Here is a 9,528-nt window from a genome sequence, read left to right as displayed (position 1 = left end):
GAAAATCATTTCTCTCTCTACATTTCTTATTGTAATAAATGACATTTGAAAAATATTCTTTGGTCATTTGAAGTGTTATTCCATTAAAGGATAATAATAATAATATCAATAATGCACTTTTAGCAAATGAGAGAAAAAAACGTTGGTTAAATAAAATTGATTTTATATATCAACTGTAAATATACACTACCGGTCAAAGTTTTAGAACGCCCCAATTTTTCCAGTTTTTTAATGAAAAATTGTTTTCAAGCTTACCATCTTGGTCTTTTTTCCTAAGGTAGTTCTGGCATAGCTTGGACTTATGTTTTGGGTCATTATCTTGCTGTAGGATGAACCCCTGACCAATTACGTGCATACCAGAGGGTACTGTATGGCACTGCAGAATTCTGTGGTAGTCGACCCTGGATGCAGAAAAACAGCCTCAGACCATCATGCTTCCTCCTCCATATTTGACAGTTAATGTCACACACAATGTCAACCATCCTTTAGCCTACTCGACGGCATAAAAAACTCCTGCGTGATGAACACAGTATTTTAAATCCCCCCCCCCCCCCCAGTTTCTGAGTGCCTTTTGATGGTGGAGGAAATGTACTCACTGACACCTTGACTTTCTTCGCAATTTCTCTGTAAGACCTACATTTTTAAGTGGTTTTGTATAATTTTCAGTTTTGGGTAATCTTACCTTTTTTTAACCTCTGGCAGTTCACCACTTACCTTTGTACCATTTCAAGTGATTCACTGGACTTGAACTGCTTGAATTTCAATAAAAAACTGGAAAAATTGGGGTGTTCTAAAACTTTTGACCAGTAATGTATGTCTTAAAACTTTCTTTTACAGTACAGATATTTTAAAATACAAAACATCATGAAGGCTTCAGAATGAGTTTTTCATTAAGTGCATAAAGGTTTCAGTGAAGAGCTAATCTCATTTAGTTGTTTAACGAAAATCTTGGAGTTCAATGGCATTGACATATATCATGTCCACATTCTCATATAAGTTTTCTTCAGTCTCTTCATGTGGCTGCAAACGGTCCATGATGCATTGGTGCAGGAAGACGTACTGGGACTGCAAAGAAACAAACCAAAGTTGCCAGTTATGTGAAAAGCAGAACTCTTTGTAGTGATAGAGCTAATACACATGTTGTATTGTGCTAATACTTCCTTGTTTGCAGTAATACTACAGTAAACAGTGAAATTTAACTGGAGCAGCATAAAAACTTTTTTAGGTTTATTCAAATGAGCAACTACATGGAGATCTAAGCATAACTTCCTTTTACCAGAGTACTGTAACAGTGTTTATGCTCTATCACTAGCTGTCATTAAATATAAAACGAGATTCCTGAAGGTCAGCTCAGCCTGAAGCAACTAAATGAACAGTTTTACCTCTGTCTGCACCATGTGTGGTCGATTCAGTCTCATCTTGTGCACAAAGGCATTGATGCCCACTGCTTTCTCTTGCTCCAGCTGCTGAAGCAGCACATCCAAGGCAATAATAGTGCCTGTCCTCCCCACTCCAGCACTAACAGAGAGACAACAGTGAAAGGTAAGAAGTCAGTGACCAGGTGTAATGGTCATAAGAGAATATTTTATGTATAATTTTAAAAGCAGTTACATCATAATTGCAGTATGCTGCTGACATTCATCCAAAGTACAGGTTACTGGAGCTCAGGTGGAAACCAGTTCTCATTCTGTACCTGCAGTGAACCACAGTGGGTTCCCCAGTTCCCTCTGTCTTTATGTGCTGTCTGAACAGTTCTCTGAACTGGATCAGGACTTCACTGCCCTGTGGGACTCCGTGGTCAGGCCAGGCGGTAAAGTGGAAATGTTTCACAGTGCGCTCTTCTGAGGTGTTCTTCTGTGAAGAAGATTCACATAAATAGGTCAGTTTGTACAACCAGTATAGTGGTTGGTATAGGATTCTTGAAGTCTTCATCATTTACCACAAACTTCATCCTCTTTGAAAGCCCATGTACACAAATTCAAAGAGACTGAGTAGACACAGTCACAATTTTCATTCTCTTTGTTTTGGTTTGTCACTTGGAGATATACTAATAGCCAACCTATTTAGTTACATCTTTCAAATATTTAAAATGAGTTGTTACATACATATTTCAGTGTAAATTCCCTCAAAGTCCAGTTGAACTCTTGCTGCTCAGATTTGTTGGTGACCTGCATCTCTCCATAAAGGCAAGTCTCTCTGTCCGAGGGCCAGTATTGCTCGCATTTAGTCTAGGAAATGGAGACAAAAAGAAAAAAATTTCAATCATAGATCTGTATCAGATTTTTGTGGAACTGAAGAATCTTTGAAAACACTTCAAATGCAAGCAACACATAAGCTACAAGAGCAAATTATCCAAAACAGCTCATTGATTTTTTAAAGTTTGCCCTTCCTTTAAAATCTGATAATAAACCCATCCCAAATCTTCCTGGACACTCACCCGTCCTCCCTCGGTGCAGTTGGTTACCATGACGATACCTTTCACTCTTTGTTCCCAGATCATCCTCCAGAAATCACTGACTGTACCAGGAAGAGGACCCTGAGTCGCAATGTACTCTCGGTTGTTCTTGTAGCCCTAAGAAGCAATTGTCAAAATTAATGTTGTACCCTTCTCTTGCTTTTATATTTCCTGTAATGCTCAGCAGGATGTAAAACATAGTTTTATGCTCATGAAGTCACATGAAGTCAGCAATACAAACACTGCTAGACTTCAAATGAATGTGCAGCTATGGCAACTTTACTCCAGATGATTAAGTGTTGAAGATGTTTAAATCATTCCCTTTCAAGTGTTTGTTTGACAGCTTGAGTCAATATTGATTGAGGATTCTTACTGTATGATGGTATATTTTAGTTAAATAAAGAATTTAATTTAGTGATAGTCAGTTATCAAGTAATACATACTGGCATGTAACTGGCATTGATGTAGTCAGAGGCCCCAGTGGGATTCGATGTACTTAGCTTCACTCGACACCAGTCATCTAGGTTGAAAAAGCAGAAGATGGTTTAACTGTAATTCACCACAGCAGCTAGAACGAGTCAATAGATCTGTCACAGTTCAGCAGTGAGGGGACGAGCTTACATGGCAGAACGGTGCTCAAACGGTTTCTGGCCTTGTTCTCAGGCAGGAGCGCTACCTTTCGTGTCTGCTCCGTGCCAACAGGAAGAAGTTTCTACAGGAAAGTTGGCAGATGACACAGCATGTGATTGAGACAAAGGTTAAACAGAAAACAAATTGAACAGTTCCATGACTGTACAGACACAGTGTTACAATACTGCATAGAAATAGGAAAGAATAGAAGAGGAAGAACAAAGTACAATTAGCTTTTTTAGGTACCTCATATTCCTCACTGAAACCTCTGTTCTCATCTGCACTCAAGTGGTAGAAATGGTCTGGAAACTTTGCGACAGAAATAGCTCTGTCAAAAATTAAATAAAACATCCATACATGAATGGTTTAGAATAAAGACTGATATTAATCTAGGTTTACTACTAGTATCTCATTCTCTCCCAAATGTATCTCATTTTGAAGACCAAATCAACTCTTTTTAACTCAATAACTGACAGTGGTGTTAACATTATGTAGAGGCAATTAAGGTTGAACTTACTTGCTATTTTTAGATTGTCGAGAACCCTCAATGAATGTTTTTTTTCTATTGTGGGAAAGAAAAGAAGATAATCCTTGCTTGAGTCTGATTGACCACATTTTGACAAAATAAATGAAGTAGTGTTGTCACTGTGTTTGCACCAACCTGATAATATCTGGTCTTTTAAGCAAAATGAAGACCACTAGAAAGACCAGAACACCAAAAAGCAGGACAGCAATCACTGACCCTACAATGACTCCTACAGGGAGCAAAATCTGGATTAAATGCTTTGTAAAATACAGTACAGTAATAAGATACTCAACACAGCCAAGCATCACAGTCACATTATCTGTCTTTCCACTAGGGTGACTACAGTACTGTAAAAAGTGAGGAAAAAGTGAGAGACTACTGTTTAAAATGGAAGGAATATTTAGGTTAAGTTCACTTGACTCACCCCTTGGATCAGTCTGGCATTGGAAAACATAAGGTGTACAACTCATCACATTCTCAGAGAGTAGAGCTATAGACACCTCATATGATTTTGCAGGTTGGAATCCAGGTATTGTGATCTTCTGTGTCTTATTATCATACTTTTCTGTCTTCCCAGTCACATTCACCTCCACTTCAGTCCACAAACCCTTCGGTTTATCAAAGACGATAAGTATAGAGTAGCCAGCTGCAACGTTCTCACATCGAGCTTTTACATCTGCAGGAGCTGAGTGAGAACAAGTGGAAATATGCCTTTACAGTCACAAACAACATATACCAGCAGGACACAGTGTAAATATGTGATTTAGCAAACAAATAAAAATACAAATTCAAGCATACATTCATTTAATACATATTTGATGAAAATGAAACCAAAATCTATACTCCAATGCAAAACATTAAACATTAAAATGTCTTTTACTCCAATCATCTGCCAATCATTCTGTGATTCAAGTTTTAGTGAAATGAAGATTTGCTGATTTAGTTTCACGCAGACACAAAAAACGTCAAGCACCACTGGGGGAACTGATGGACAGAAAAAAAACCTTCATTCATCACACACACATTTATCAGTGTAAATGACTGAATATGTTGTAACTAATGAATAATAATTTTGTATAATTTTGTATAGTTCAATAATAAGTCATTCCATTATGATATTTTATCAACAGCAGTGATATTCAGTGAGCAGCATCCATCTGTTAATAACAAACTTGAAATCAGATATTGTTACAGAGCTCTGTCCTTGGTCTTGTTGTGGGGCTTTATAAGAGGAAACACATCTTACCAGCGACTGCAGTTAGGTTTACTCCACTGCTTCTGACATTTTCAAACACAGTGAAGAGACTGAAGTCATATTTAGTCCCACTTGTGAGTCCTGGTACAGTGTATGTCACTTTATCTTCCTGTGATGCAGTGACCTTTATCTCATGTCCATTGAACTCAAGTATATATTTGAGGATGTCATCCACTTTGTTCCACTGCAGAGTTATACTGGTCTCATTTTGTCCAATTGATTTAAAGTCGTCTGTGTTACGAGGAGCTAGGATGTAAAGAGACATAGAGAAGAAACTGTAACAAAGTTCGATTTTAAAGAACGACAGCTTACACCTGACAAAATATTGTGTATTGTATAACTTTTGAAAACAAATAATAAAATGCATTAAATTGCATTAAAAGCCTCAGTCAAACTATTAAGTGAGCAGCACTCATCTATTGATGAGCAACTTTAAATTAGATATTGTTACAGAACTCTGCCCCAGTGCTTGTTGTGGGGCTTTATAAGAGGAAACACATCTTACCAGTGACTGCAGTTAGGTTTACTCCACTGCTTCTGACATTTTCAAACATAGTGAAGAGACTGAAGTCATATTTAGTCCCACTTGTGAGTCCTGGTACAGTGTATGTCACTTTATCTTCCTGTGATGCGGTGATATTTATCTCATGTCCATTGAACTCAAGTATATATTTGAGGATGTCATTCACTTTGTTCCACTGCAGAGTTATACTGGTCTCACTTTGTCCAATTGATTTAAAGTCGTCTGCGTTACGAGGAGCTAGGATGTAAAGAGACATAGAGAAGAAACTGTAACAAAGTTTGATTTTAAAGAACGACAGCTTACACCTGACAAAATATTGTGTATTGTATAACTTTTGAAAACAAATAATATTTTGCATTAAATTGCATTAGTAGCCTCAGTCAAACTATTAAGTGAGCAGCACTCATCTATTGATGAGAAACTTTAAATTAGATATTGTTACAGAGCTCTGCCCCAGTGCTTGTTGTGGGGCTTTATAAGAGGAAACACATCTTACCAGTGACTGCAGTTAGGTTTACTCCACTGCTTCTGATATTTTCAAACACAGTGAAGAGACTGAAGTCATATTTAGTCCCACTTGTGAGTCCTTGTACACTGTATGTCACTTTATCTTCCTGTAATGTAGTGACCTTTATCTCACTTCCATTGAGCACAAGTATATAGTTGAGGATGTCATTCACTTTGTTCCACTGCAGAGTTATACTGGTCTCATTTCGTCCAATTGATTTAAAGTTGTCTGCGTTGCGAGGAGCTAGGATGTAAAGAGACATAGAGAAGAAACTGAAACAACGTTTGATTTAATCCTTACATACTATTCAGGGTCTGTTTTGACCCATTTTTTGTATATAAAAAGAAAAAAGACATTCAAACTTTTCTTTTTAGCTAGAAATTTGATGATTTATTTTAATGTGACTCAGAATGTACAAAAATGAAATATTTTACAACTTTCTAAACATGTTTTAGTGCAGGTAATGCACAAATTTACACACAAAATCATGTATAGAGATTAATTATGATGGCGATAATGTGGAATTCTTGAATATGAACAGTGTGTAAATGTTAAAACAATAACATGACATACACAGCAAAATGTTGTGTTTTCTGTAACTTTTCAAAAAAGCTTCATTCAATTTTAGTATTTGATCAAACACAGTCAAAAATACTAAGTGAACTCTGTCCTTGGTCTTGTTGTGGGGCTTTATAAGAGGAAACACATCTTACCAGTGACTGCAGTTAGGTTGACTCCACTGCTTCTGACATTTTCAAACACAGTGAAGAGACTGAAGTCATATTTAGTCCCATTTGTGAGTCCTGGTACAGTGTATGTCACTTTATCTTCATCTGATTCAGTGACCTTTATCTCCTGTCCATTGAACACAAGTGTATAGTTGAGGATGTCATTCACTTTGTTCCACTGCAGAGTTATACTGGTCTCATTTCGTCCAATTGATTTAAAGTCGTCTGTGTTACGAGGAGCTAGGATGTAAAGAGACATAGAGAAGAAACTGTAACAAAATTTTATTTTAAAGAACGACAGCTTACACCTGACAAAATATTGTGTATTGTATAACTTTTGAAAACAAATTATTAATTGCATTAAATTGCATTAGTAGCCTCAGTCAAACTATAAAGTGGGCAGCACTCATCTATTGATGAGAAACTTTAAATTAGATATTGTTACAGAAGTCTGTCCTTGGTCTTGTTGTGGGGCTTCATAAGAGGAAACACATCTTACCAGTGACTGCAGTTAGGTTTACTCCACTGCTGCTGACATTTTCAAACATAGTGAAGAGACTGAAGTCATATTTAGTCCCACTTGTGAGTCCTTGTACAGTGTATGTCACTTTATCTTCCACTGATGCAGTGACCTTTATCTCACTTCCATTGAACGCAAATATATAGTTGAGGATGTCATTCACTTTGTTCCACTGCAGAGTTATACTGGTCTCATTTTGTCCAATTGATTTAAAGTCGTCTGTGTTACGAGGAGCTAGGATGTAAAGAGACATAGAGAAGAAACTGAAACAATGTTTGATTCAATCCTTACATACTATACAAGGCCGAATATGACCCATTTTTTGTATATGAATAGAAATAAACATATTAAAACCTTTCTTTTTAGCTAGAAATTTGACAATTTATTTTAATGTGACCCAGAATGTACAAAAACAGAAATATTTTACAACTTTCTAAACATGTTTTAGTGCAGGTAATGCACAAAATTACACACAAAATTATGTATTGAGATTGATTATGAAGGCGATACTGTGGAATTCTTGAATATGAACAGTGTGTAAAGGTTAAAACAATAACATGACATACACAGCAAAATGTTGTGTTTTCTGTAACTTTTCAAAAAAGCTTCATTCAATTTTAGTATTTTATCAAACACATTCAAAAATAATAATTGAGCTCTGTCATTGGTCTTGTTGTGGGGCTTTATAAGAGGAAACACATCTTACCAGTGACTGCAGTTAGGTTGACTCCACTGCTTCTGACATTTTCAAACACAGTGAAGAGACTGAAGTCATATTTAGTCCCACTTGTGAGTCCTGATACAGTGTATGTCACTTTATCTTCCTGTGATGCAGTGACATTTATCTCATGTCCATTGAACACAAGTATATAGTTGACGATGTCATTCACTTTGTTCCACTGCAGAGTTATACTGGTCTCATTTCGTCCAATTGATTTAAAGTCGTCTGTGTTACGAGGAGCTAGGATGTAAAGAGACATAGAGAAGAAACTGTAACAAAATTTGATTTTAAAGAATGACAGCTTCCACCTGACAAAATATTGTGTTTTGTATAACTTTTGAAAACAAATAATAAATTGCATTAAATTGCATTAGTAGCCTCAGTCAAACTATTAAGTAAGCAGCACTCATCTATTGATAAGAAACTTTAAATTAGATATTGTTACAGAACTCTGTCCTTGGTCTTGTGGGGCTTTATAAGAGGAAACACTATCTTCTTATAATCCAGTGACATTTATCTCATGTCCTTTGAACACAAGTGTATAGTTGTGGATGTCATTCATTTTGTTCCACTGTAGAGTTATACTGGTCTCATTTTGTTCAATTAGCGTAAACGTCTCTGTGTTAAGAGGAGCTAGGATGTACATGAATGTGGAGATGAAACTTGAACCAAATTTGATTTTTAAAAATTACACTTTTTTCCACAGAAGATTTATATTGGTCTCCCTTTGTCTCACTGATTTAAACTGTTTTACATTAAAAGGTGCTAGAATATAATTAGACAGTAATCCTCGCGAACACATATCACCATGTCTCTATATTAGCTACTGCAAGTTTTATTTTGTCCAACTGATAAAAGTGAATGTATAACCAGAAAATAGAAGTATAAGTAAATACAGCTGCTTATCTTTGCATGTGCATTTGCATGTCACAGGCAAAATTATTCCAAATGTAGTCTCAAACATCACCTACCAGTGGCTGCAGAAATATTGACTCCAGTGCTGTTGACTCCATTATGTGTCGTGAGGAGCAAAAAATCATATTTTTTCCCAGCACTCAAATCAATGACCGTATGTGTAACGGATGGCTCTTCAGGAGTTGTAGTAATGGGTTCCACCTTCTCAATGCTATTGTTATCATACTTCAGGAAGTATGTTGAGATATTATTAACCTTGTCCCACATCAGAGTTATACTGCTCTCAGTTTGAGTCAACACCGTCACATTCTGCACATTTTCAGGAGCTAAAAAGACAAAGAGTTTCATTTTAGAAACACGTCAGACATATCACCACCAAATATTAACTAAAGCAGTTCATACTTACGTGGTTTAGTTGTTGTTGGAACGGTTGTCAGCGTGGTTGTTGGTGATGTTGCTTTGCTTGTTGCTGTCACTGTTGTGCCTGGTGTGGGTGTTGTGGTGGAGTTAGTGGCACCCTGAAAACAGAACAGCAACAGAATAATTACAGCAAGATGGGCCTCATTCCAAATATATGAAGTTTAATTTCATATAGTGTTTCACTTATTTAATCTGCACCATTGACAGAAGACATGAAAAAGGGACATTGTGTTTTCTAATTGCATTTCCATTTCCTTGTTGCTTTACCAGGAGGGACACTGAAAATGGAAAACGACTCAGCAAATCCATTTTTGAATAGGATAAGGG

At 36.6% G+C, this 9,528-nt stretch overlaps 1 protein-coding gene across 1 annotated transcript; it reads right to left on the bottom strand.

The window, feature by feature from the left end:
• Positions 1-496: 496 nt before the first annotated feature.
• On the bottom strand, positions 497-9,129 carry LOC128381133 (receptor-type tyrosine-protein phosphatase H-like). The gene is made up of 16 exons (XM_053341083.1): positions 8,838-9,129; positions 7,125-7,379; positions 6,611-6,865; positions 6,030-6,140; positions 5,372-5,626; positions 4,036-4,296; positions 3,747-3,840; positions 3,603-3,647; positions 3,332-3,413; positions 3,077-3,167; positions 2,899-2,975; positions 2,438-2,572; positions 2,106-2,228; positions 1,694-1,854; positions 1,383-1,518; positions 497-1,065 (listed from the first exon to the last, which is right to left on the bottom strand). Exons 1-16 carry the CDS (start codon positions 9,127-9,129, stop codon positions 937-939), a joined length of 2,502 nt encoding a protein of 833 aa, XP_053197058.1. The 3' UTR covers positions 497-936.
• Positions 9,130-9,528: the final 399 nt, after the last annotated feature.

Source organism: Scomber japonicus, chromosome 20, assembly GCF_027409825.1.
Source record: "Scomber japonicus isolate fScoJap1 chromosome 20, fScoJap1.pri, whole genome shotgun sequence".
Classification (NCBI taxonomy): Eukaryota; Metazoa; Chordata; class Actinopteri; order Scombriformes; family Scombridae; genus Scomber; species Scomber japonicus.
This window is presented reverse-complemented; position numbering and strand designations above follow the sequence as displayed.

Excerpts from the sequence above, each read along its gene's own strand:
- LOC128381133 (XM_053341083.1), bottom strand. The coding sequence starts at position 9,129 with ATGAAACTCTTTGTCTTTTTAGCTCCTGAAAATGTGCAGAATGTGACG. Across the intron at positions 7,380-8,837 it reads CAATATTTCTGCAGCCACTG|CTCCTCGTAACACAGACGAC; the intron begins GTAGGTGATGTT and ends TTTACATCCTAG. Across the intron at positions 1,855-2,105 it reads GGGAATTTACACTGAAATAT|AAGAACACCTCAGAAGAGCG; the intron begins GTATGTAACAAC and ends TCTTCTTCACAG.